This window comes from Rhinichthys klamathensis, unplaced genomic scaffold (genome assembly GCF_029890125.1).
Source record: "Rhinichthys klamathensis goyatoka isolate OS25496 unplaced genomic scaffold, OSU_Roscu_1.1 h1tg000110l_1, whole genome shotgun sequence".
In the NCBI taxonomy this organism is placed as follows: domain Eukaryota; kingdom Metazoa; phylum Chordata; class Actinopteri; order Cypriniformes; family Leuciscidae; genus Rhinichthys; species Rhinichthys klamathensis.
Window position 1 is genome coordinate 1,425,820 of NW_026606648.1, and position 27,921 is coordinate 1,453,740.

The window sequence follows — 27,921 nt, forward strand, 5'->3', positions numbered from 1 at the left end:
TCCTGGATGAGCTGCACTACCTGAGCCACTTGTGTGGGTTGTAGACTCCGTCTCATGCTACTACTAGAGTGAAAGCACCGCCAGCATACAAAAGTGACCAAAACATCAGCCAGAAAGCATAGGAACTGAGAAGTGGTCTGTGGTCACCACCTGCAGAACCACTCCTTTATTGGGGGTGTCTTGCTAATTGCCTATAATTTCGACCTGTTGTCTATTCCATTTGCACAACAGCATGTGAAATTGATTGTCAATCAGTGTTGCTTCCTAAGTGGACAGTTTGATTTCACAGAAGTGTGATTGACTTGGAGTTACATTGTGTTGTTTAAGTGTTCCCTTTATTTTTTTGAGCAGTGTATTTTTACTTCCAGAAAGTGTCTGTTGCACTTAATGGGCTTTAATTACATCAGAGCTATGGACCTAAGTGCTAGTTGATTGCAAATGGTATGTGGGGGCGGGCATTCTTATTCTAGAGACATTTTGATTGGACAAAAAGTACAGGATAAGTCATCAATATTTTTGGCCCATTTTACTACATTATATATAGAGGCTTTAAAGCTATAGACATGGAATAAAACCCACAAATACATAAAGACCAATTTAAAGAAATAGCACCAAATGAACAGAGTAGTCATTTGCTTGTTCACAATCCTTCTAAGCAACATTTGATTGTAAATAAATATGGCATTGTTCACACATTTAACTTTACAAGCAAATTTATACAGTAGACATTTAAATGCATGTTCAATAATACATTAGAATAGAACATTGTCATTCAACTATAGCTCCATTTGGTCCAATGGCCATAATAATTCTGACATGCTCACAGGGTTGTTCTTTGTCTGTTCTCACTTAGCTGAAAAAGAGCAATTGAGCATAAATGTACGTATTTCATTTTCCTTTAATAAAGTGGGTATCTGTTTTTTTTTGTGTGTGTGTACATTTTGTTGATTATGATGTAAGAAAGCAGTGGTAACACTAATATTTCCATGTCCAATGTTATTGCTTTTTTGAGTGATTTCCATCCAAAGGCACCTAACTCCAATAAACAGGCAAAGTTATTTATCAAGGTGTTGAAATCATGTCATTATATGTTAGTGGCACTTTATATTATAAACATATGTTAGTGTGGCAGTCACCCTGCATTACTCTGTTTTGTTATGATGTCAGTGTGGTGGCTGGTAATTACACTTGAGTTGTGTTTCTGGACTGCAGGCATTCAGGTGGAACATGACCTGGATGGAGAATGATGTTTTGGACATTAGCCATAAATACTGGCTTTCTACGGCTCAGCAGGCTGCGACTGCGGCACGTCTGAAAATAGTCAGGTAGCACTGACAAAGTGGACTTCTAACTAATAAACAAGTTATTTAAAAGAAAACTTGAGGTGTCTGCAGGCGTTTAATATTCAATAGCACCCGGTTTAGTAGTTATTTACCCAAATTTACCATCCTTCTTACTGAGAAGACATTTAATTCTTCTACCAAATTAGATCTACAGCATCTTTCAACCTGAATGAATGAAAGTAATGTGGAAGTGTGTTCCTCAATAAAATTATTCTATAATCCATAAGGGATTTGTTTCAGCTGTTACTTTGAGGGCGAGAGAGCAGTAAACACTGAAAATTATTCCATCTGGTTTTCGTTACAGACAGATGGCCTCAATCATTTCTCTATTCCATGCATTGTGCTAGTCCAGTGTATACAACAACAAAAATTCCCATTGTGAGCTGAAAACACTATGTTTTCGGTTAAAAAGGCATACAAGAGATTGATTGAGTTTATTGTAAAATGTTTCTTAAACAATGTGAGGTAGAAAACAAATAATTTGTACAACCATATGCATACATTACACAAGGCCATTATAATAGACATTGTAAGGGGAGGACTATGTAAAGTGCCAATCGCCACTGGACAGTTTTGGAGATTTCTCTCTTTCCACATGGAAAGTGACTTTGAGCGGTGCTTCATAAATTGCTACACAAAAGACAAAGGACATTTTGACCATTAAATTTCACTAATGTATCCCCACTTTAAGACAGTGGTTAACAACTGGTTTCTCAAATTTGATTGGTTGATTGGAATGTTGATCCCGGGACATGTTGTACTTGGTTAAATCGCGTTCACTTAATTATGTGGTTAGATTTTTTTCCCATTGGAACAGATCTGCGACAAATTTTTGGGGTGTGACCGACCAGTTGAGAACCACTGCATTAAAGCCTCCATGAAAATCCAATTTACTGGCGTAAGGATGGCACAACCTGTCACTCACATTACAGCAATAACAAACCACAACGATCCAATTAATTCCCGATTGACAAACTTAAGTCCTGCCCTACATTATTTTCTTGTTCGAGAAGCAGTTTCACTCAGATATACAGTACATCACAATAGGGAAGAAACGACTATCGCAACTTCCGTTTCAATTTGACTTTAAGGAAATGTAAAGTTCCAAAAAAAATTCCAAACAAAAAAGCACCTCAAATTAATTTGGACATCATATAAACGCTAGATTTTTTTAGTAACCTATAAAAAACATTAAATGATATTAAAGTTGTTTTATGATACAGTACACAGCACATATGAATACAGCACCTCATTACAATTAATACTATTAAGACAAAGCTATTCAAAACAAGCTATTTACAGTGTTTAATAATGTGGACGTTTCATATAACATTTTGTTGGATGTTTTTAGATGTAAACTCCTGCCCTGCAGGATTATATCCACATTCTTTATTATCATCAAAATAATCAGCAAAAACCCTAAAACTTTATCAGCAGTCCTTTCTTGCCCTTACACACACACACACACATATATATATATATATAAATACAGTGGAAAAATTAACATGACAACATAACAAGACAACTTAACATGTTTCTATCTAAAATATATCGTAGATATGGTATAATGGTCTCTGAAATGTTCTTTATGAAAATAATGGAAGACTAAAACTTAAATTAAGTGCTTTTTCTCTGCAATACAGACACCATATTCCCTGTCGATCCTCTAATTACATGCTTTTTAGGTAATACAATGGCTAATCAGCTTGATGCATTGGAGAGGGTCTCAGTCTATACAGCAAATTCTTAGTTCAGGCAACATTTGTGTGAAAGGAAATACAGTATAGGCTGGTTAGAGCAAAAAAGGTCTTGCAATGGCCACTATTACAGCCTAATCAACAGAACAAGTTGATGAGTGGCCGCAATTTCAAACAACTGCAAATACTCTGAATGCTTTGCCTCCCGCGGGGTTCTGCAGGCTGTGAGAGGACACAGAGGTTAAATAAGCAATGCTTCCCAACCCTTAAACATAATTGTGTTCATAATGACCACTTTTGGTGAAAAGCTTATTTAGTGCAAGATGTTTATGATAAAAATCCTTGGTGTTGATTTGGTGGGATAGATATGTTCATTTTGTCATTACAAGCCATTGTGAAGTAGCATAATTGTCACATGTCCATTCATCCATGATTTTGTCTACCATTAGCAAGCATACCTTCAAAGTGACTAACAAAGTTTACTCTATCACGCTTGGAGTGGAACCACTGGTACGGCTCTACCCTAATCAGCTTTCTCAAAAAAGGCCTGTGATTTTAAAAGCTTAAGGAGAGACAGGCTGCCCCATACTCTGCCTTACACCAAGTGCACATGGGCCAGTTTGGGGATAAAACCTACCTTTCTGAGACTATGCCATTCTGGTATGAGGAAATGTACAGCTTCCTGTTGTCTGTGGGCATCACGTCAATGTAACCACCTGACCCGTTGCTTAATACGCCGGCATGAATTGCAGACCTGCATATACTAGATTTCTGAAAAACAAATACATAGTCTTTAGTGGGACAGCAATCTTTGTGCTTTAAAGGGATAATTCACCCCAAAATGAAAATTCTGTCATCATTTACTCACCCTCATGTTGTTCCAAATCTGTATGAATTTTGTATGAACACAAAAGAAAATATTTTGAAGAATGTTGGTAACCAAGCAGTTGATAGGCCCCTTTGACTTCCATAATGGGCCCTGGGACTGGTTGGTTACCCATATTCGTCAAAATATCTTCTTTTGTGTTCAGCAGAAGAAATAAATTCATACAGGTTTGGAACAACTTGAGGGTGAGTAAATCATGACAGAATTTTCATTTTTGGGTGAACTGTCCCTTTAAATTTGATTTTGAAAAATGAAAAAGCTTACATCTGAATAAATTCCGGTGCCAATGACTCGAGAAAGGTGGGGATTTTCTTGCTGGCAGTTGCGAGGACAGTAAATCCTTGTGGAAAGACAGCACAGGTTGGAAAGTTTTCTTTTTTCAAATGAAGTTTCAAATGCTATTTGGAGGTTTTATTTCAAAACTGTTAAGATCAAATAACATTTCAGCTGGAGGTTTGGTTCATTACAGATTTGTACCTAGGACAGTGTCTTGCAGGCTTGTGGTAAGGGCACAGCACAGAAACTGTAGTCTCACATGTGATAACTTTTACTGCAACAAAGGAAAGATTGTGAAATTAATAGTAAAGGTACTTTATGAAACCCTTCCAGGGTGATAAAAGACCCCCCGTTTCGCATTGCGGTCCTGATCACTTATGTCAGGGTTTATTTTGCGGTAATAACTGACTGGCTGGTCATTGTTGTGCTTCTTACTCAGCTACTTAGCAAATATTTACACTACTGTTTAAAAGTATGGGCTTATTTAGAAAGGATGCATTGATCGAAAGTGACAGTAAAGACATTTATAAAATAACCAAAGATTTCTATTTCAAATAAATGCTGTTCTTTTGAACTTTGTTCATCAAAAGAATATATATCCACAAACATATTAAGCAGAACAACCGTTTACAAAATTGATAATAATAAGATTTTTTTTCTTGAGCACCAAATCAGCATATGAAAATGATTTCAGAAGGATCATGTGATAGTGAAGTAATAACGCTGAAAAAACATTTTAAGACCGAAGCCATTATATGAAATAATTTACCTCTGAATGCTGCAGCTGACCAATCAAAATTAAGTATTGCAGAGTGTAATATATATATATATATATATATATATATATATATTTAAAACTGAAAAACTAATTTAAAACTTACTTATCACTTTGGATACTGTGAAGGCATTGGCACTCTGGTACTTCCTGTAACATTTTCATTATGTTAGATGGAGTTGTTTCTAATGCGCATGTAATTCAATCTTGAACAGATTGCTCACCCAAAGGACTGAAGTCCATTTTTGTATGATTTGATGAAGAAGTCTTTCCTGCCCTGTCTTGTGACATCCATCCAGCCTCCATCATTGTCAATGACACCGTAATGAATGCCTGCCCGGCAAATACTGGATTGCTGAGGGCGAAGATGTTGTTAGCATGAACTACACAAGACATGATAAACTGAAAAAAAAAATCATCTGTATGCCACACTTACCATGTCATAATACACTGTTCCAATCACTTTTGCCATGCTGTCTAAACAACCAGCAGGACACTCGTACCTTTGCAGAAATTAAAGATAATATTGCATACAGATCTTTAGAATTATGGTACATAGATCGTGTGTAGTCAGGACCTGTTATTAATAGTGGCAAGAAAATGGCCAAAATGACGTTTTAAGGTATATATATATTTAAATGAAATATTTTATCTCACCTATTACATGTGGTGCCTTTACACTGGTCTCTTAGCTTTGTGTCACATGTCACAATCTGTGCTGCACAAAGGAGAAAAGAAACACAGGTGGTTCATTTGTGTTTAGACATGCTGTATAGTTTAGCAGCACTGCAGAAATGTACAGCTCTGTTCCTGCAGTTCTGTAAAAGCAAGCTGTGGAATTCCAGCAGGAGTTCATGGTGGCCAACAGCAGGAGATCTCAGCTTTCAGTCCAAACCCCCTTTCAGCAAAGGAAGCAATTTAAAACCCACAAGTATTCATCGTCCCCAAAGCAAACATACTCAGCAGGGGGATCACCATTATGAGAACAAAAAAACCTCCCTGCTGCACTTCCAACATTAAATATACGTTAAAAAAAAAAAAAAAAAAGATTTAATTGACAGATCCATGCCTGGTGAACATCAAAACAATCTGAGTTAAACAGAAATACGTTTAAGAGCCAGCAATTTTTGGGTGCAGACACTTTCAGAAATTTTATTTTTTAGATGAAACAGAAATTGTTTTTCAAGCACAACTTTTATTTCTGAAAGTGGTTCCCCCATGACTCTAAAAAGTATAATCAGTGAACCACAGCTTACACATCTGCTCTTTGCTCACAACTGCATTTGGGCGTCTGGTAGGACTTGGGGCCCGTAAATGGGGTCCAGAACTATGAGGGGCCTCAGGTTCTATAGAATTTCTTTCGTCTGTTTCCTCACGTGGGCTTTGTCTATTTGTTCCATCACCTATAAATGAAACAAATAAATGAGTCTTCCATTTTGCCTGGATCAAGTTATGGTGTATTTGAAAAACTGATCCTAATCATCAAGAAATCAATAAATGATTAATTAAACACAATGTATATACACTACCATTTGAAAAATAACTTTTTTTGTAACAATTTAAATGTTAACACATTTTACTGATCCTAAACTTTTGAACAGTAGTGTATGTATGGGCAAAGTTGGAAGCTACTGTAATATAAGCTCCAAACCTTTATAACAGAGGTTTTCTCTGCAAACTCCTCCATAGCTAGGTGGGCAGGCAGAGCAAGGGGTGCCATGTTTATATGGGGCATATCCCCACCAGTTACCTCTACACAGAACAAAACACAGAGAAGGAGAGACAACAATGACAAGCTATCATAATACAAATGACAGAGAATGAGTACAGTATTTAATAATGTATGAAGAATAATGAATAAGTAACTCACTTTGGTGAGTAGTTGCACACAAGATAAACTGCTTTTGTCCAAATCTGGCCCCACACATTCATGTTGTAGCACACATTGATCGCACAGCCAATTCGACTACTAGTTGCCCAAACAAGCTGGAATAAGTAAGGAAGCAAAACAGTCAATCACTTATATCTGACTATAAGTAATCTGGTTGGTATCATTTAATGACCTTAGGCATTATCATCAGCACAATGAATTTGAATTTGTTCTATATTCAAATCTATTTGCATGGGTTACTCTTGTCTATACAATAACCTCAAGCAGTCTGTAGCTTTTATATCCATACGATTTGCTATTTTTCCCACTATAAAGTCTTTTGAAACCATAAGATAGCTTTGTGTGAGAAAAATATTGAATTTAGGTTGTCTACTGTATTACTGTCCATTCTTCTATTTGGAGTTTAACAGACTAGGATAATGGTTGCTATTAATTGTCATTGTATGGACAAGAGTTGAGTGAAGATTCTTAAAAAAGTGTTAATTACAGATTTTAAATTTTGGGTGAATTTTTACTTTAAATTACACTTTAATCATTTGGTAGTTTTGGTAGGCTTTAACTGTTTTTTTTTGTTGCCATTTGGGCGCGGCTGTCACACGATGAAGATGATGAGGATGAAGGAGAGTTCAAAAAGGTTTCAATGAACAAAAGGGTCTTTAAATGAAAACAAGGAGGGGACTTAGGAGGTGGCCGAGGCAATGACACAGTGAAGGAGACAGGTTATGATGAGGGGATGGTGACCCCGATGGTGATAATAAAGGGCGACCGACGGCACAGACCCAGAGCCCAGCGATGACAGCCCACGGTGGAGATGAGGCAGGGAGGAGCCAATGTGGCGTAGAGGCTGACCTCACCTCCGGGACGACCGACGGAGACTGAGCAGATGGATCCCAGGGCGCAGACGGTGAGCCAATGGAGAAGAGTGACATCGCTGGCACAGAAAGCCTAGGTGATGCCGCGGCGACGATCATCTGACGAGGAGCCAGATTGCCAGAGGACTGAGGCGATGCCTGTGTGATGGAGGACTGAGGCGTACCCAAAGGGAAAGAGGGCCTTAAAAAGAGCAGCCGTAGGGCAAGGCAACGCACTTTTATTTCTAGAGCACACTTAAAACAGCCACTGCTGACCAAAGTGCTGTACAACCGCTTTTGTAGGGGTGGAGGGGTGGAGGAACGGAGCGTAGTGGAAGGTCCGCAAGTCTTTGGTGGAGGAGGAGTGACGACTGACCAAGGAGGAGCTGGTGGGACGAAGGTGGGAGGGGGCAAGGTTGAGCCGTCAGGTCGACAGAGCAAGACAATCTGAGGCCGGAGGCGGAGCTACTGGATCTATCCGTTCAGTCGCTGATGGTGGTTGCAGGACCTGAGGCTCGATGTGAGTGCTTGGCATTGCAGGAGATGGCGAAGTGCTGACAACCTCCAGCAGAGGCGGGGCTGGAGGACTGGCTGAGCAGGACGGTCACGGAGGCAGATGATGGCTAGACAGGGTTGAAGGTAACAATAAATTTTCCATGCAGGTGTCTCTGCTGTCTAGAAACAGCAATGAAGGGTCAGTGGGAACAGGAAGAAAGTTCATACAGGCCATAGTGCAGTCTAGGAACAGCGATGAAAAATCCGAAATGGGGTGGGATAGGGTGGGAGACGATACCTCGGCACTGAAGTCAATGATAGCGTCCCTTCAGATCAGCCTCCAGAGGTGTCTGGGAGGTCTACGGGGTGATGGTAATTTGCCCTGATCCAGAACAATGACTTCAGGGTCTCGTCATCAAAGGGGCTGGTGACGGCAAGGAGGCAGAATTGTCCAGTGCAGGTTAAAAAAACCTGGCTCTCACGAGCCAGATCGTGCAGCATATTCCATTTAGGTTGGTTGTTCTGTCACACGATGAAGATGATGAGGATGAAGAAGAGTTCACAAAGGTTTGAATGAACAAAAGGGTCTTTTAATGAAAACAAACTCAGGTATTCCATGAAGAGGAAGGCAACATAACAGTGTGTGTAACACGCACACACAAACAACAACCAACAAGACAACCAGAGATGACGAACAGGTGTGATGATCTGATGAGTGTCCATGAGAACTGAAGAGAAAACTCAAACAAAGGAACACATGTGACTGATGAAAACAAACTGAAATTCCATGAAAGTGAAACTAAAGATGAATGAGTCCAGATAACCGTGACAGCGGCTCAGCTAAACTTGTGATGTTCTTCAAGGTTCTATCTTAAAACCTATTTAGTTCAATCACTTCAAAATTCACAACTGCCTTATAACATCTAAGAATCGCCGTCAAAGAGGCACACAGATATTGGCACTCATATGTTCAATGGTTGCAGACAGAAACGCTTTAATGCCCTCCTGTCTGGTGTTCTCAAAAAACTTTGGTTAACTCTCTGGGGTCGGCGGTCTCGCCGGCGATACCAGCTCACTTTTTTCCTTATCAGTGCAAAAGAGACTCAAATTACTCTGTTAATTTTGATCTTACATATAAGTGTTGTACATCATTAGATCCTGTTAAGTTTCTATTTTTTTTGTGGATACTCACAATAAAAACAAAGTGTTGTGCTTTTCACCAAATAAAGAAAAACAAACATGATGCGAGTTTTGCGTTCTCTCTGTCAGTGAAGTCCATTCTGAAACGCGTCCTAAGATTAACTGTAACTCCGCGATTACTTGTCACACAGGCACGAGAGGTTTTTCTTTATGAAGCTTGAATTCTCTTCTTTTAAATGAAGTAATTTATATAAAAAACAAATATTCTCAGTTTATGCAATCTGTATGAAAAGAGAGTGCTGTCAGTATTTTTTCCCCCAGCTCATTACACTTCATTACGCGTTAATCTGACACGCCCACGGACGACGCGCGCTATTCAAACGCAAATGTCGAGGCAAGCCATGACAACGCCCACATCAGCTGTTCCACCGCGGCGGTAAAATGTGTGGTGTATTTGCTGCCTTTTACCGCTAAGAGGCGCTACAATCATAGACTCTGAAAAGTGTTCGTTTATTCCGGTTTATTCTCTCTAATGCGTAATCTGCTGCCGCACCGCGCTGATTCAGAGCGATTGAAAGCTGGTAGCAGAAGAATTCAACAAGTGAAACGTAGTTAAAATAATTCATAATCACAATACTGAAATTAGGCTACTGAAATGTAATTGAATAAATAATGAAAACATTTCAACATAAAACATTGCAATAAAAACATTTAGGCTACATGAACGAGGCTTTACAACTTTAACAGCGTACAGACGATAGCTCAGTGATCAACGCAACGACACGAGCTTCGAGGAGCTTCAACAGACCCGAGATCGAATCTCAATGTAGCATAGATGTTGTTAACCGATGTTGTCCTACGTTTATATTTTCCCACCTTGATGCTTAAATAGGTAACTGTTTATATCTGTTTACTTATTTAAAGTCAAGAGTTTTGTTTGATTATCATTACAACATAAATTTGCTACATTCCTGTAGAACCGCAGCCGCTGCACAAACGACAAAAACTGATGAAGATTGTCAGCCGATCAGAAAATGAAAATGAAGAAGCTCGTCTTTAGTCTGCTAAATTATTGTGTAATGTAAAAGAACACTAAAATTACTTAAGTTTGAAACCAAGTTCGAACATTTCAAGGTTTAAATTGTTTAATTTAAAACAGGGTTGCATCTTGTTTAGAGTTTATTTCTTTTGCGATGCAAAATAAGAAACACTAGGCTAATCTTATTCTTGCGACATTTTAAATTTGTATTGCCAAAGAAATTACAGCTAAATTAAACAATTAAAACAGTAGGCCTACAAAACGAAAATTGTCCAAAGAAACATAATTAAATTAAAAACATGCGTTTCTCTTTGCCTCTCTCGCGCTGGATCTCTTTTTAACAAGTTTATTTAGTCTCCCTCGCTGCGCGCGCGGGTCTCTCTCTCGAAATTAATCATTTCAGGGTAAAAACACATCATACAGCTGATAATACTGTATATGTCGCTGCGTGTCAGCCATACAAATCACGAAAAAATTATTTAACCTTTAATTGTTGCTTCAAAGACACAGCATGCCTTGTTGAATTCACCTTACAATAACTTCAATTGAAATTTTGTGTGAAAAAAAAACTTTAAATAGGCTACAATAAATAAACTACAATATTTATAATTTAATAAGATATGGGGCCTACATTTGGACACAGATTTATCCTTACAATAATTTTGCCTGCTCATCAGGCTGGCTATCCGACACTCTCCATATGAAAGAGGAACATTAACACCTTTGTCCAGCAACTGTCCCTCCAACCCCCCACAGGCTATCGGAGTCTGAGGCTGACTTAACACAAAGAGAAGTCGCAATTCACACTTAAATCGCCATTCTAGACAGTGTTGATAATGAAGGAATTAAATGATTTAAGTTACATGTAGCCTAGTGATATTTCTGTCATAAAAGTTTATTACTAAATATTTCATTATTTCAATAATTGATGAAATAAAACTGGTTTGGGGCAGCTTTTTCCAAGCAAAACTAAATATAATCTGAAAAAACGCTTGTGAATTTGTTGTCACTTAATATTAAAGTCTACAGGGATCTTTGGATCCTTACAACCAGGCATGCAATTTGTGAATTAAGTTTTTATTTTATTTTGTATTATTCAAATAAATATCGAAACACGGTGCTTCGTGGTAATGCTGCTAAATTAAATAACATTTATAGAATAATTATGAACTTAAATGAAACAATATCGCAACATTTCGACAAATACATTATTATGTTTTTACATTTTAATTCAGGGCGATTTAGCCTACATTTAATTAGAGCGAGATTTTCACCCATGTCTTGTCATTTTCTCATTGGGAAGCGCATGTTTGAGTAGATCCTCTGTACCTCTCGTTTTCATATGGATTAGCCTACATAATCAGATAACATTTATTAGCCTAAATATTTAGACATTTAAAGGCTTTAGACATAGCCGATTTCTTATCGTGACTGAGCTGAAGTGGCTTTCGGTTCATTTTTGTGACGCGCAGTTCCCGGAGACAGAGAGGACAGATATACTGTTTTTGTCGTTAGCCTAATATGAATACAAGTTTACAGTTTTGAACGATGTAAGCTACTCTACTCTTATCTGTATGACAAAAAATTACGGAGTCGCCTATTAAGTTATTTTAGCTGTAATAATGAGATAAATAAATTAATCTAAATGAACGCGCCGCCGCGTTTGTCGAACACTAACTCACGATGCCAGAATAAAACCCGACTTTAGAAAAATGCATAGGGTCACTCGGCGTGGTGTGCCAAAACACTTAATTATAAACTTCAATATTTCATTCAAAATAATCTCAACACGCTTTGTGAAATTTTGAAAAGCCGTGCATGCATTAAGGCCACTGGAACTAATGAACAACTGAAACGCTGGTTTTGATTTTATTGTTTTTCGTTTAAACGTGCCTGTTGCATATCTCTATTTTATATATTTGATATTGGTGAAGTAGCCTATAGCATTGATTAGCTGTGGAGGGAGGGGTGTGGGGATTAAAATAATTCAGCAGAAGTAGGGATGTTTAGACCAGAAGGAAATCCCAGTCCCCCCTGGCAAATCACACTTTACTTAAAACCATGTTTTTAAAAACTCTAGGTTGTAGGGAACAGACCTCTCTGCCATGCGCGCGCACGGTTTGGAGCACAATATCTGTCTCGCATGCACGCTCGCTCTAAATAGATTACGGGATATTTTAACTAATTTACGGTATAACTAGTCGATCACGAGTGGCTCAACAGGTAGATCTATAGATAAACTATATCTTTCAGGAATTTGACCGACCGGGTTGACACTTCAGCGTGAGAAATCGGGGGGGTGGCGTGAGAGCCTGGAATAAATAAATAAAAAAATATATATAGCCTATATAAAACAAAACTGTATGGTGTAACAGAGTTTTAGAGCTAGACAAATCTCTCTGCAATAATAAATATAAAATATACAGCAGACCATGTTTGTGCGGGATTTGAACCTGTGTCATCTTGATGATGAACCATCAGTTCTACCGCTCGGCTATGAATTTTGTTACTGAGAAATAACCAAACGTTTGATTCTCACATGAGCGAGAAAACGTTTTGTCTTTAGCCTGTGAGTGTAGGCCTACTTTAACCTTTTACAGTTTTAAAAGATTATATCTTATCTGTATGACCAACAATTTGTTGTAGGCTTATTTGGAAATTACCATAACTTGTAGTATTTCATCCTTAGGCTACTGTTAATAGACATTAGCCCCACTTACGTTTTGCTAAATGTCCCTTTGCGCCACCTGGCGGTCATTTCGCGTACGACTTTGAAATGCGACTGGTTTATTTTTACCGCGGTGGATGGCTAAAAATGGTATGTGGATGGCTAAAATGTGTGACTAAAAATGTGCTTTTGGCTTTCATTTATATTTTGATTGTTTGTATATATATATATATATATATATATATATGTATATGTATATATATATATATATATATATATATATATATATATGTATATATATGTATATATATATATATATATATATATATATATATATATATATATATATATATATATATATATATATATATATATATATATATATAATGAGCCTTTCATTCAGGGGTGTCACACAAGAAAGAATGCAAGGACAATATATATATATATATAAATAAATAAATATTTATATACACACACACACACACACACACACACATATATATATATATATATATATATGTGTGTGTGTGTGTGTGTGTGTGTGTGTGTGTATATAAATATTTATTTATTTATATATATATATTGTCCTTGCATTCTTTCTTGTGTGACACCCCTGAATGAAAGGCTCATTAGTATGCAGTCTGCTCAGGTGAGAACTGCCTAATTATTCATGAGGGGGTTGGGCCGATCCGCCCATCCGCATATTGCCTTTGCAAACAAAAAAATGTTTTTCACAATTTAAAACAATCTATTGTTTTATGTGAATGATTAGCCAGAATGATTTTCAGATCAATTTGAAGCAAATACTCTAGGCGACAACATCCACTAGTCAAAAGTCTTGTGGACAGATATTTAGTATGTTATTTGTGGCCATATATTAGAAAATTTATTTTTTAGTTTTTTCAATAACCACGCATAAACAATATTCTCTCAAAAATACAAACATGTACATACATGTTGCTCACATATAATGGTAGCCCTGTGTGTGCTATATAGAGTGTAATTTCACCTGTGCCATTAATATGTTTATAAGCAACTGAAAAATGCACAAATGTCAGAGCATGCCAAAACATCTCAAGGACCCCGAAAACACCTCAGACCCCAGAGGGTTAAACTCCAAACTATTTAAAAAGGCTGCAGCTGAAGTGTTGACAACCAGAACGAGAGCACATATTACATTGGTATTAAAATTCCTTCACTGCCGATTTCAGAATCGTTTTCAGATCTGTCAAATTTATTTTGCACCTAATTACCCACATGATATGCTTATGAGGTATGTTCCAGTCATTATATCTAACCTGAGTGTAGTGGGTACAGACTGGACCACTGCACCTAAAAGGACAGTGAGGGCTACATTCCTGGGGGTATGGGAACGAGTAGTCTTTGACCTCATCATACCAGGCTTGTACATGAGAAGTAGGTGGACGATACCTGGGGTGAACATTAAAAAAGCATAATTAATAATAACTTAAAATTCATGCTTAGCATAGCCAGGTCTTAGACAAAACATCATATGGGTTGGTTGTCCACAATTTACTCTAGCAAAGAACTGTCCACGTAGACAGGAAGATTTTCAGACTGACATGTACACTACCATTCAAGAGTTTGGGAAAGATTTTTTTTTAGTTTTTAAAGGGTTTTTAATAGAGTAGTTTAGATATCACAATGTGTTGACTATTAAGCTCACATGCCAATAAAGCAACAAAGCACAATCAGACCTTCCCCAGTGCACTCCCAGGTTCTGACCAATCTGAGGCAGCAGACCAGCTGGGCCATGTTCCCACAGGCAGGTCTCGGCCCATTCCTCAGCGCTCCGCTCCAGTTCAGTGTCCCACACCTAAAAAAAATACAGATACAGGGCTGAGATTCAGACAAAGTTGGTGGGAAGCAGAGCATTACAGAAACAAATCCCTAATCTTTTGTATGCGTAGTTGTAATTATGACCTGGTTATAAGGTTGTTAACATAAAAAAAATTGTGTAATTCTACTAAAGTCAATGGCTGTTTTAGTCAGTGTGACATTCAGTATGATAGTTTTTATAGATTCAGTTGACTTTAGCAAGCCTTCAATACAATGAGTGCTTGCAGGCTGTACAAAGAACCAGGTTTCTCTCTGGTCCACCTCTTGGTTTGTTTTTCTTGTGCACTGATTCAAAAGGCACAATAATTTTTTTGGATACAGAAGTGGCTCTCAAAGTGTGGGGCGCGGCTGACTGGGGGTTAAGGCACACAGGTACTGCAGGGGATTTAAAGGGGAGGCATGACCAAAAAAAATTTGAGAACCACTGGACTACAGTAATGTTCTCCATATGCCTTTGTCTTCTGTATTTCCTGCTCTGTTCCTAGATTTGGTTGCACACTACACCGTTCAAGGCTACTCACAAATCTAAGCATTTCTATGTCTATCTGACCCACATGGAAAGGGAAAATGGCACTTTCACCTTGAATGGAAAGCATACAAAACTCAAGGTTGGAGCCAGAATTGAGGCGGGGGTGACCAGGGAGTTATCTGGCCTGTCACTGCCCATACATGTTACACTTTTCCCCTAGGAACTCCCAAGCACAGTCCAGTGGTAAATCTGGCCCAAAAAGGTCCCCAAAATAGCTGAAACAATTGCCTGAGACATTAATCCTTGAAGTGAGCACCTGCCAACAGGATGTCGGCTTGGTTTGCTAAGCCACCCATCAAAGTAGGCCTTTATACTGTAGAGTTAAAGGTATATTCGGCATTTAATACAAGAAGCTCTAAAGTTGTTCTTTTCATTTAAGTTTTAGGCATTACATTGTCATGATAACAAAGTTGTAAAAAAATCTAGCACCTTTTATACAAAAAATGCAGTACTTGTAAAGTTACTTATAGTCAGTAGAATGTCTAAAGTGAACAATCTAAATAAATTGTTAGCAGATATTAAGCAGACAGTCTACTAATACTCTAATGGCTGGTAGTTGACATGTAGTTGCACAGTTACTTATAGTTAGAAGAATGTCTAAAGTGAAGTATCAAAATAAAGTGTTACCTTAAAAACATTACGTAACAAGATACAGTGCTTAGCATAAGTGAACACACCCATGCTAAAGTTGACTAAAAAGAGGAATAAAAATCACCTTTTAGAAATTGATCTTAATGCCTTAATTAAAAAAAAAAGAGGAAAACTCCAACCTTTAAGGACACCAATTTTCTTTGTGAATGAATAATGCATTGTAAGAAGTCCTCTCGGCTTTTGGAATTAAAATAGCCCCACGCTCTCACATACCCTTCACCATACCTAGAGATTGGCATGGTTTTATTTCAGTTAGCCTAATAGCTGGTACGATTTGCATTGAGAGATAATCTTATGGAAAGCACCCCATGCCAATCTCTAGGCATGGTAAAGGGTATGTGATGATGTGGGGCTATTTTAATTCCAAAAGGCCAAGGGAACTTTATCAGGATGCATAGTATCCTGGATCCATAAAATAACTGGCCTTTAAAAATAAAAATCTGCCTGCCACTATGGGAAATTAACAAAGGGGTGTCCTGACTTATGCACCCTGTATTTTAAGGAAGAACATTTATTTATTTATGATACATTATTCATTCACAAAGAAAATTGGTGTCCTTAAAGATTGGAGTTTTCCTCATTTTTTAAATTAAGCCATTAAGATCAATTTCCAAAAGATGATTTTTTATTCCTCTTTTTAGTCAACTTTAGCATGGGTGTGTTCACTTATGCTAAGCACTGTACATTTTTGGCATTTAAGCAATGTTTTCACATTAAAATAATTTAACACACATTTTGTAGTATGTCTTGCCTGTACTATTGAAACAGTGCGTAATTTAACATTTGCGGATTGGCTTCATTCACTTCCATTGTAAGTACCAGTTACACTTTAATTTTAAGGTGACATAGTTACACGTTACATGTAGTTCCTATAGTTATAACAGTAAATTATACATTATTTCAAGTAACTAACCATAAACCAAATCCTTAACCCTATAGTAAGTTCATGTAGTTAATTAATATTACTCAGTACATATTTGTGTAATTACACTGTAACATTGTCACTATAAAATAAAGCATAACCTAAGTACCTCATCGGATCCCAGAATTAGGGAAAGGAAGGAAGGACCAGTCAAAATATTTTCTTGTGGTAATCAACATCATGCCACAAGTACTGTCAACTGATCTTAACTTGTTTTGAACAGAATATTCCTTTAAGCAGAAGGATAGGTGTCTAATATCTATATTAACCAACTGACATCAATGGAGATATTTTTTTCAGTATTCCATTTAGCATGTGTATATTAATGATCCAAGGTGTTATGGTGTACCAACAAAATCAAACACTTCAAAACCACAAATAGATTGTTCAGCTGCCCAAAACCGAATGCCAGCTTGTACTGTATTTCTTTCAGTGAATGGTCCATCCTGAAAAATCTGTAAACTGAAAAAAAGAGGGTAAACTGATTCTGTTTACACAGCGTTCTCAGTATGGGAGGCCCTAAAGAATCCGCACTTTGACAGGACCAGTAAAGGAAAACACGTCCCGTCAGTGCAGACACACACTCTTTCACACACCATTGTTTACATCTTTTGACACCTCATCAGCTGCACGTTTTTTATCATCTGGTCACATTCCAAGAAAATGAAAAATTTCCAATGTCCCTCACGAGCTCATTTTTTTCTGTTGAGTGGCAAAAGAGCCTCAGTTAAAGTATCAAATGAGAAACGTAGAGTAAATGTAGCCGCTGTACAGCGTATGTGTGTGGGAATAAGACTGGGTTCCTGTTGAAATGTGGGTCTGTTGATTGCTGGATTTCCCTGCTGCAGTCTGGAATTCTGCTGTTTTGCCTAGAATTCAGAATCGGTTATTGTAAGAGGCTGTGGAGGGCAGGAGCAGCGCATCATCACATTCCATGTCTCCACATCCATCACACCTTTCCTATTACTCTCACTCTGCTGAGCTGCCCAAACTCCACTCCCGACAGCCAGTTAACAATCTCTCAAACCGCTGCCTGTCTTTCTGAAAAGCTGCAATATAAATGGGCTCTTACTGCTCAAGACTGCTCATGCTGCATGCACCTATTTATTTATTTATTCATTTTCTGAAGTAAAGGTCTAAGCTGGGTCAGTCTCATGGTCCTGTTTTGTTTAAAGGGATAGTTCACTTTGAAATTAATTTTTGATATGTTTTAGCTTACCTCAAGGCCATCCAAGATGTAGGTGTCTTTGTTTCCGCAGTAGTTTCAATTTTGATATTTTTAGGTCAAACCGTTCTTGTCTGTCAGTCATATAATGCAGGTCTATGGTCACCACCTCAAAGAGCATGCACAGAGAAGTCCAAATTAAACATGATTTAATGACTCGTAAATGTATGTACACATTGATGGCCTAAGACACGAAACGAGCGGTTTGTGTGAGAAAACGAAAAGTATTTATATCGTTTTTACCTCTTGTAAACACAGCCACGTCCAAGTGATCTGAGGGCGCGGGCGCTTCGGTCTGTGCGTTACAAGAGGTAAAAACGATATAAATACTGTTCGTTCTCTCACACAAACCGCTCGTTTCGTGTCTTAGGCCATCAATGTGTACTTACATTTACGAGTCATTAAATCATGTTTAGTTTGGACTTCTCTGTGCATGCTCTTTGAGGTGGTGACCATAGATCTGCATTATATGACTGACAGACAAGAACGGTTTGACCTAAAAATATCAAAATTGAAACTACTGCGGAAACAAAGACACCTACATCTTGGATGCCCTTAAAGTAAGCTAAAACATATCAAAAATTAATTTCAAAGTGAACTATCCCTTTAACATGCAAGGAAATCCAGCTTCAAATTCTATCCTAATTTTGGTTTGGTTCTTCTACACTACACTACTGGTCAAAAGTTTGAAATCATTCATTTTTTAAATCTTTTTGAAAGTAGTCTCTTGATCTCACCAAGGCTGCATTTATTTAAAAAAAATTAATACAAAATAAAATAAAATAGTAAAACAGCAATATTGTCAAATATTATTACAATTTAAAATAACTGTTTTATAACTGAAAATAATTTAAAATGTACTTTATTCCTGTAATAGCAAAAAGCTGCATTTCCAGCATCATTACTCCAGTCTTTAGTGTCATATGATCCTTCAGGAATCATTCTAAGATCATTTCTTCTTATTATTATCAACGTTGAATAAACAGTTTTTGCTTCTTAATATTTTATTTTATTTTGTTTTATTTTTGTGGAGATCATGAAATACCGCCATTCAAAAGGTTGGGGTTAGTAAGATTAAAAAAATATTTCTTTTATCCAGCAAAAGCACATTAAATTGATTAAAAAAATTACAGTATAGACATTTATGAAATTAATAAATGTTGCAAAATAACTATTTAAAATAGCTGTTGCTCTTTTGAACGTTTTATTCATCAAAGAATCCTGGAGAGGAAAAATATTAAACAGCACAAGTGTTTTCAACATTGATAATAATAATAAATGTTCCTTGGGCACCAACTCATCATATTAGAATGATTTCTGAAGGATCAGGTGACACTGAAGACTAATGATGCTGAAAATTCAGCTTTGTCATCACAGGAATAAATTACATTTTAAAATGTATTACAATGGAAACCAGAGTTATATTTAAATTGTAATATTTCACATTATAACTGTATTTTTTTTTAAATCAAATGAATGCAGCCTTGGTGAGTATGAGAGATGACTTTCATAAATATATTTTATAAAAATGCTAATCTTCTGACCAGTAGTGTAAAACAGAGCAAATTTAGACACACCTTAAATGGATAGTTTCTCCAAACAAAAAATTTTTCATGTTGTTCCAAACACGTTTCTTTCTTTCTTCAGGGGAACACAAAAGGAGATATTTTGAAGAACATGCCAACAACATGAGGGTGTAAATGATGACAAAATGTTCGTTTTTGAATGAACTATGACTCTTTCGTGAAGAAGCATGAGGAAACCCTGCTTCTGAAACAATATTTAACGGCATTTGTTTTACAACACTTAAGATACTGACATTTTGCTGGTTTACATCCATGAGTCAACATTCTGATGAAGGTTATTTGTCAGTTTCACAGACAGACTGGAAGAACAATATGGGAATAATAATTTACCGTATCTTCTTTATCTAGACTAAAGTAAGGTTGTTGGTGAGTGTCTGCAAGTATGTGGTCCTCTAGTCTAAAACAGCTCATTGAAAAGTGAGCAGTGCTTGAGCAAAGACATCAAAAACGTATTAGTTACTACCGGTAGTTTAGACAAAGCAATAAGCTCAGTGAAGCTGTACTAATGTTTCAATGTTCTTATTTTGTTACCTTATTTCTATTCTGCAATGACACCACACTTGTCTGTAATAATCTCATACCTTTTTATTCCCCCCCCTCATATTACTAAAACATATTATTGGAAGATATAGAGTGACAACTGATATATTTATGCATTTTATGTACTGTAGTTTTAAGTAGTTTGCTGTTTCCAAAAGCTCATTGATTTACATTACAAGCTATCAAAATTTCCTCTTACTTTTTGGCAGTGGTGTAAAGTATTTGAGTAAATGTAATTAGTTACTGTACTTAAGTATCGTTTTGGCTACTTTGTAGTTTTACTGAGTATCAAAGATATTAGCAACTTGTACACTCTACTTGACTACATTTTTGAATAAGTATACAGTATGTACTCTTTACTCCAATACATTTGTGATGAGTATTGAGTAATGAAATTACTTGTTACATTTTCCATGGCACCTAACTTTCTCTGCAGCAGTTTATTTCTGCTATAAAGAAGCGATGTCGCCATCTATAAGGCATTGAAGGTACTGTATCTTGTGTGTTTTGCCCTTACTTACATGAATTTGAATGCATTAGCAGGTAGTTGTGAATCACAGGTGTTTGATTTATGGGATGAGGTCATGACTGCAGTCGGTGATGAGGCCGAAACCAGCTGGGTCCAGTGCAAGTACACTTTGACTAATTTTACTTAACATTATATTATTTATGTTATACTGAAGAGACCTTTTTGAAGGATATTGGTTTACTTATGGCCTTGTTGAGCACTTGAGATTAATTCAGTGTTAAGTGTTGTAGATGTTAAGAGGGTGTTGTGTTGACCTTGATTTATTGCAATTTTGAGGTGTTCAGTTTTATGATTTCTCTAGTTACAAATCATCTGTTTCTTATTTTCACTGGCATGTATCTTAGGTGTTGAGGACTAGTGCATATTAGAGCCTAAATTCAGTACAAGTAAAATCAGATACTCTAAGGCCTGTTCTCTTTCATAGGTTCACTCAACGCTGCGGAAAGCGCAGTGGGATATCCTCTGGATGTGCCGATTGTCTGAAGCCCTATAGAATCAAGCCAATCCATTGGCTGATGGCGCTCGCGCAAAGCTGGCTCCGCCCCGACGCTCTTACGTCGTAGCATGATGTACGCGCGCGCGCCATCTTCTCCTCAGATTTCTCTGCCTTCACGAAGCGGTCACATCTCGCCCTTCGTGCCGTTTTTCTGAGCCCGAATTCTTCAATTCAACTTCAGCTTTCGTCTCGACACTTCAGCGACTGGTATAAGTGGAACTCTGTTCTCCTTACAGTGAAGTGTCATGGATTATCGACGCTGCTCTCCGCCATGCGTTCGTTTTATCTCGAACGACGACCCTCACAGTAAGTGTGTTAAATGTATGGGTTTTTCGCATGCGCGTGAGGCTGTATTAGGATTGTCGAAATGTAAATTTTGTGACAATCTCCTTCTCAAAACCCTCCGCTCTAGACTCGCGGTTTTTGAGAAGGAGACATTCGTTTCCCCCCGTCGCGCTCCCGAGACTGCTGAGGCCTCTCGTGGATCCGCGGCCTGGGGTTCGGATGTTGAGCTCGAGGATATTGAGTATGAGCAGACGGGCCTCGCCCTTTCTCTCCCTCCCTCTCCCGAGCACGCACGCGGCGCGGTTGAATTCGCGCATGATTATTTATGTCCCAGCCCGGGAGCCCGCGAATCGGTTTCTTTCGGTCTGGATGACGTTATTTACACTGCAGCCTCCGACTCCGAGGATTTCGGGCCTGCTTTGGCTGATGACGTTATCCCGCCTAGCGGCCAGGACGCGCGGCCTACTCCGGCCTACACTGAGCTTATTGAGGTGCTGTCGCGCGCTACAGAGAAGCTCTCTATTGACTGGCCTGATGAGCCCCGCGAGTCTCAATCGTCCAAACTCGACGAGAGGTTCCTACGTGGCCCTAATTCTAGGCCAGAGCGAAGAAAGCTGCCCTTTTTCAGCGATCTGCATCACGAGATCTCCAGATCCTGGAAGCAGCCATTCTCCGCACGCCTAACTAATGCGGCAGCCGCTGACTTCACCAACCTTGTTGGTTTTGTGGAGCAGGGTTATTCCGCTATTCCAGCGGTCGAGGACACGCTGGCTAACCACCTCGCCCCGTCGTCTGCACCGTCTTGGAAGGCGCGTCCCCTTCTTCCTTCCAAGGCTTGTAGGACTACTTCCTCCCTTATTGGGAAGTCTTACATGGCGGCTGGTCAGGCAGGCATGGCCCTGCATACCATGGCCATCCTTCAAGCCTACCAAGCGGACGTCTTGAAGGACATGGATGAAGGAGAGGGACTGACGCCCGAAGCTGTCAAAGAGCTTCGCAAAGCCACAGATCTGGCCCTAAGAGCCACCAAGCACACTGCTCGGGCTGTAGGTCGCTCTATGGCGGGCTCGGTTGCTGCAGAGCGCCACCTCTGGTTGAATCTCACGGAGATCCGAGACAAGGATAAGAGTTTCCTCCTGGATGCCCCTATCTCCCACTCAGGTCTTTTCGGGGAGGCGGTCAACACGGTGGTTGACAAGTTCCGCGCCGCTAAGTCTCAGTCGGCCGCGTTCAGGCAGTTTATGCCCAGGAGGGTCAGAGGGCCCAGTGACTCCAACCCTCCCCCTTCTCAAACCCGAGAACGCTCTGCTCATAGGGCTGAGTTCCCTACTAGCAGGAGTGACCCGGCTCGCCACCCACCAACTACTGTCTGGGGAGCCCGAGGTCGTCCATTTCCTCGCCAGCGCCCTCACAAGCGCCTTCAGCTGAAGCGGTCCAACAAATCGGCCGCTCCAGCCTCCTCGAGCCGTTCCTGACCCGCAGGGCAGGAGGAGGAGAGCCTCATCAGATCTACGAGGTTGGGACAGACCGCGCAAGCGTTTCTGCCCTCCTCCAGCCGGCTCTCCTCATCCAACCCTGTCACCTTCGCCACCCAGCGTGTTTCGAAGTGCAGGTCCTGTTTCACTCTCTTCACCCAGTCCGGCGCAGGAGGAAGGAGACGCATCTTGCTTTCTCCCCTCGCTCCCGGTGCACGTTACACCCGCCAATCGCTTCCTCAGAGGCACAGTTCTTTTTCCTCTGGAGCAGGCGGACCCAGTTACTTCTATCCAGGTGGTGGTACCCCCCAATACGTGTCAGGACGCCAAGCGCTCTCCTCCACGGTCAACCGCGCCTCCCCATGGAAACCAGCGCGACACCCTACCTCAGGTATGTCCCTTGCACTGCAACACTCCTCTGCCTCTATCACATTTCGTTCAAGAATGGGAGCGTTTACCAGGGGTATCGCCTTGGATCCTTCGCACAGTTCGGCTCGGCTACACGCTTCAGTTTTGTCGCAACCCCCCCTGCTTCAACGGGGTCTTTCCTACTGTAGTCGACAGCGCAGCTCAGGCTTCTGTGCTACAGCAGGAGATTTCATCCCTTCTGCTGAAGGGGGCGATAGAAGAGATTCCTTCGGGGGAAGTCGAACAGGGCTTCTACAGCCGTTACTTCCTGGTCCCGAAGAAGGGGGGCGGCCTGCGGCCGATACTAGATCTTCGCCGGTTGAATTTCTCTCTTTACAAAGGAAAATTCAAAATGTTGACGCTGAAGGCCATCATATCTCATATCCGGCGGGGGGACTGGTTCGTGACGGTAGACCTCAAGGATGCTTATTTCCACATCCAGGTCGTACGGCGACACAGGAAGTTCCTCAGGTTCGCCTTTGGAGGGAAAGCGTACCAGTACAGGGTCCTCCCCTTTGGCCTCGCTCTAGCGCCAAGGACGTTCACAAAGTGTATGGATGCTGCTCTGGCCCCGCTGCGGCTCCAGGGCATCCATATACTCAACTACCTGGACGATTGGCTCCTTTTAGCCCACTCCAGAGAGTTGGTGACTCACCACAGGGACATTGTCCTCCGTCATATTCAGTCTCTCGGTTTGAGGCTGAATACGGAGAAGAGCGTTCTTACTCCAGCTCAGAACACGGTTTTCTTGGGGGTATGCATGGACTCCGTTCTTATGCAGGCCCGTTTGGCTCCTGCACGGATTTCCAGTCTGGTGACATGTCTGTCCCGTTTCGCACTAGGCCAGCATGTTTCCGTGAGCACCTGCCGCAGACTTCTGGGCCTTATGGCCGCGGCCTCCCCTGTGCTACCTCTGGGGCTGCTCCACATGAGACCTTTTCTGTGGTGGATGAAGCTCTCAGGGGCTCGGCCCACGGGGCCAGCCTTTCGCCTATTGAAGGTGTCGCGCAGTTGCTTTCGCGCCCTGTCAATCTGGCGGGACCCCCTCTTCCTTCAGAAAGGAGTCGGTATGGGTGCGGTATTCCGTCGCCAGATGGTTACGACGGATGCCTCTCTGACCGGCTGGGGAGCGGTTTTCGAGGGCAGGCCAGCGTGTGGGGTTTGGACTGGCGAGACCCTCTCGTGGCACATAAACAGCTTGGAGCTGAGGGCTGTCTTCCTGGCTCTTTGCCACTTTCTCCCTTTCCTCGAAGGACACCATGTCATTGTCAGAACGGACAATATGGCAGTAGTGTCCCATGTAAACAGACAGGGGGGTTCACGATCGCGCACCCTAGACAGGCATGCGCGTCACCTTCTCCTGTGGTCCCAGGACAAGTTCCTCTCTCTGAGAGCAGTTCATGTCCCAGGGATTCTGAACCTCGCAGCAGATTTTCTGTCGAGGCAGAAGCTCAGGTCTGGGGAATGGATGTTGAACCGCCAGTCGGTGGCCCTGATCTGGGAGGTGTTCGGAAAAGCGGAAGTGGACCTCTTTGCATCTCAGGAGTCGTCCCAATGCCCGCTTTGGTTCTCTCTGAGCCCTCCAGCTCCATTGGGGATAGATGCGTTCGCCCACCCTTGGCCGATGCAGAAACTCTATGCCTTCCCGCCCATCAAGCTGATCCAGGCGGTTCTGTCCAGAGTGAGGGAGAGCGGAGTCCGCCTCCTTCTGGTAGCCCCATTCTGGCCGTCCCAGCCATGGTTTTCGGAGCTGATCCCTCTGTTGGAATCCTCCCCCTGGGAGATACCGGTCAGGGAGGACCTGCTTTCCCAGCTTCAGGGCAGGATATGGCATCCTCGCCCCGACATTTGGAAGCTGTACGTTTGGCCTATCAGAGGCCGTTAGCTTTAAGCTTTGATCTCCCAACCGACGTTCAGGAGACTATTGCGAATGCTAGAGCCCCTTCGACGAGGAGGCTATACTCCTCCAAGTGGAGGGTGTTCGAGGCGTGGTGCTTAGCACATGATAGGAACCCAGTTAGCTGCCCAGTAGGCTCAGTGCTGGAATTCCTGCAGGAAAAGTTTGCTTCCGGAGCGGCCGCTACCACTCTCAGAGTGTATGTCGCAGCTATTGCTGCTCATAGAGAATCGGATGAGATTCCCTTGGGGAAACTGAGGTTAGTTTCGGCCTTCATGCGTGGGGTTAGGCGCCTGAAACCGGCTCGCCCCCCTAGTGTTCCCTCGTGGGACCTGTCAGTCGTCCTGGAGGGTTTGACAGAGGCTCCCTTCGAGCCCTTGGAGTCAGCTCCTGAGCGGATTCTGACTCTTAAGGTTGCTCTTTTGTTAGCTTTATCTTCACTGAAGCGGATAGGGGATTTGCAGGCTCTCTCTATTAGTGAGTCATGCTTGGACTTCGCTCCTGGCCTGGTTAGGGTTACCTTGAGGCCGAGGTCGGGGTATGTACCCAAGGTTCTTTCCACGGCGTTCCGCTCTCAGGTTGTTAACCTTAATGCTTTCCACCCTCCTCCTTTTGCCTCTGAGGAAGAAAGGAAACTTAACTTGCTCTGCCCGGTCCGTTCTTTGAAGTTGTATGTAGATCGCTCAAGCGGTTGGAGGAAATCAAACCAGCTCTTGGTATGTTTTGGTGCTGGCCGCCGCGGGCTTGCAGCATCAAAGCAGAGGATTTCCCACTGGGTAACGGACGCTATTTCGCTGGCTTATGAGGTGCGTGGTTTGCCTTCACCTCTTAGCATCAGAGCGCATTCCACCAGAAGTGTGGCTTCCTCTCAAGCTCTCTTTAGAGGGGCCCTCTTGGAAGACATTTGTGTGGCGGCAGGTTGGTCCTCTCCGCAGACCTTTGTGAGGTTCTATAATTTGGATCTTGACATGACTCCAGGTTCCCAGGTTCTATCTGCTTGAACCTATCATGGTTGTTATTATTTGGTCTGGTACCGGTTATGGCAGCGCTTAGCTTGGCGAGTTTGGTATTTCGTTCCCACTGCGCTTTCCGCAGCGTTGAGTGAACCTATGAAAGAGAATGTCTCTGGTTACTTACGTAACCTATGTTCTCTGAATAGGGAACGAGACGCTGCGTTCGCTGCCAAGCTCCTCGCGCTGCCGACAGTTTTTCTTTTCGGCAGAGAAATCTGAGGAGAAGATGGCGCGCGCGCGTACATCATGCTACGACGTAAGAGCGTCGGGGCGGAGCCAGCTTTGCGCGAGCGCCATCAGCCAATGGATTGGCGTGATTCTATAGGGCTTCAGACAATCGGCACATCCAGAGGATATCCCACTGCGCTTTCCGCAGCGTCTCGTTCCCTATTCAGAGAACATAGGTTACGTAAGTAACCAGAGACGGTTTCACAGACAGGGCTTAGATTAAGCCAGGATTAGACCGTCATGAAGAAGCTGTGAATTTGAAATTATAGTTTTCTATGCAATACCACAACCACAAAGGTAACAGCTGACTGCAAAACAAATTAATGCAAAATAGATTGCAAAGTTCTATGTGTACACTTACCACTAAACTAAAGCAAAATTTGAGTGGATAATTCTTCCTAATACATGTTATTCACCAAATTTGATCATTTGAAGCAGAGAAGGGATGTTTTACCATGTATTCCATATTTGAAGCTGGTGGGTAGACCTGCCCTCGAAGTTTGTTGTGAAGGTTTAGGATAGCCTGCATGTCACTGGCAGTGATGGCCCTCTTGCCTCGCTGTCTCTCCACCATCCAGTCTCCATCATCATCTTCCAGGTACTTATCCAAAAGAATGCCAAGATCTGTGGCATTAAACAACACCATAGCAAACACACGCTGGGTCACCAGCAGGAGAGAAATCCCCCTCAGTAATGCAGAGGTTAAGTGACCCATGGTGGATGACTTCTGATGATGACGTCAGAGGGTCTTCAGGTAACTGTTGAGAAGAGGAAGAGCTTTCAGGCAGTAAAGCTGAGAAATAAAACAGGTACAAGAAAGAGAAAGAGATGGGCAAGGGCTTGTGAAGAAAATTCTGAAAATTCAACCCAGCTCTTGTTTACATATTCAACATCATTCTGCTGAATAATGTTTTACAGAGTGTACAAAGAGCACACTTTCTTAAGTTTAAAAACTATTAAAGGAAAGTCTAATGAACAAACTTAATTTCAAAGAACTGAATCAATTCAGAACTTATTTTAGCCTACATAACTATGTAATTACGCTGTCACATTGTCCCTGACTGTTTATATGTTTATTTCAGTTATGTTTTATTTTAAGGCTGTTGTATTTCTATGTATCCACATTCAGTTTGTTGCAACCACGATTCGGCTTATAAAAGTTTAACTCAAACCTAAATATTTTACTTGCATGTTAAACAATAAAAAATGTATTAAC

General features: G+C 40.8%; 1 protein-coding gene across 1 annotated transcript; it reads right to left on the reverse strand.

Moving 5' to 3' along the window:
- Positions 1–2,835: 2,835 nt before the first annotated feature.
- Positions 2,836–27,715, reverse strand: crispld1a (cysteine-rich secretory protein LCCL domain containing 1a). Its single transcript, XM_056254098.1, has 14 exons — positions 27,160–27,715; positions 14,780–14,898; positions 14,360–14,492; positions 6,848–6,963; positions 6,629–6,729; positions 6,234–6,380; positions 5,635–5,695; positions 5,414–5,480; positions 5,202–5,332; positions 5,084–5,127; positions 4,404–4,476; positions 4,191–4,266; positions 3,678–3,811; positions 2,836–3,262 (listed from the first exon to the last, which is right to left on the reverse strand). The coding sequence occupies exons 1-14, from the start codon at positions 27,418–27,420 to the stop codon at positions 3,211–3,213; spliced, it is 1,515 nt and encodes a 504-aa protein (XP_056110073.1). The 5' UTR covers positions 27,421–27,715; the 3' UTR covers positions 2,836–3,210.
- Between the last annotated feature and the right edge of the window lie 206 nt (positions 27,716–27,921).

Coding starts and splice junctions, on each gene's coding strand:
- crispld1a (XM_056254098.1), bottom strand. CDS start 27,420: ATGGGTCACTTAACCTCTGCATTACTGAGGGGGATTTCTCTCCTGCTG. Junction 6,381..6,628: donor AGAAAACCTCTGTTATAAAG/GTTTGGAGCTTA, acceptor TTTCATTTATAG/GTGATGGAACAAATAGACAA. Junction 5,333..5,413: donor GAACAGTGTATTATGACATG/GTAAGTGTGGCA, acceptor CTTCGCCCTCAG/CAATCCAGTATTTGCCGGGC.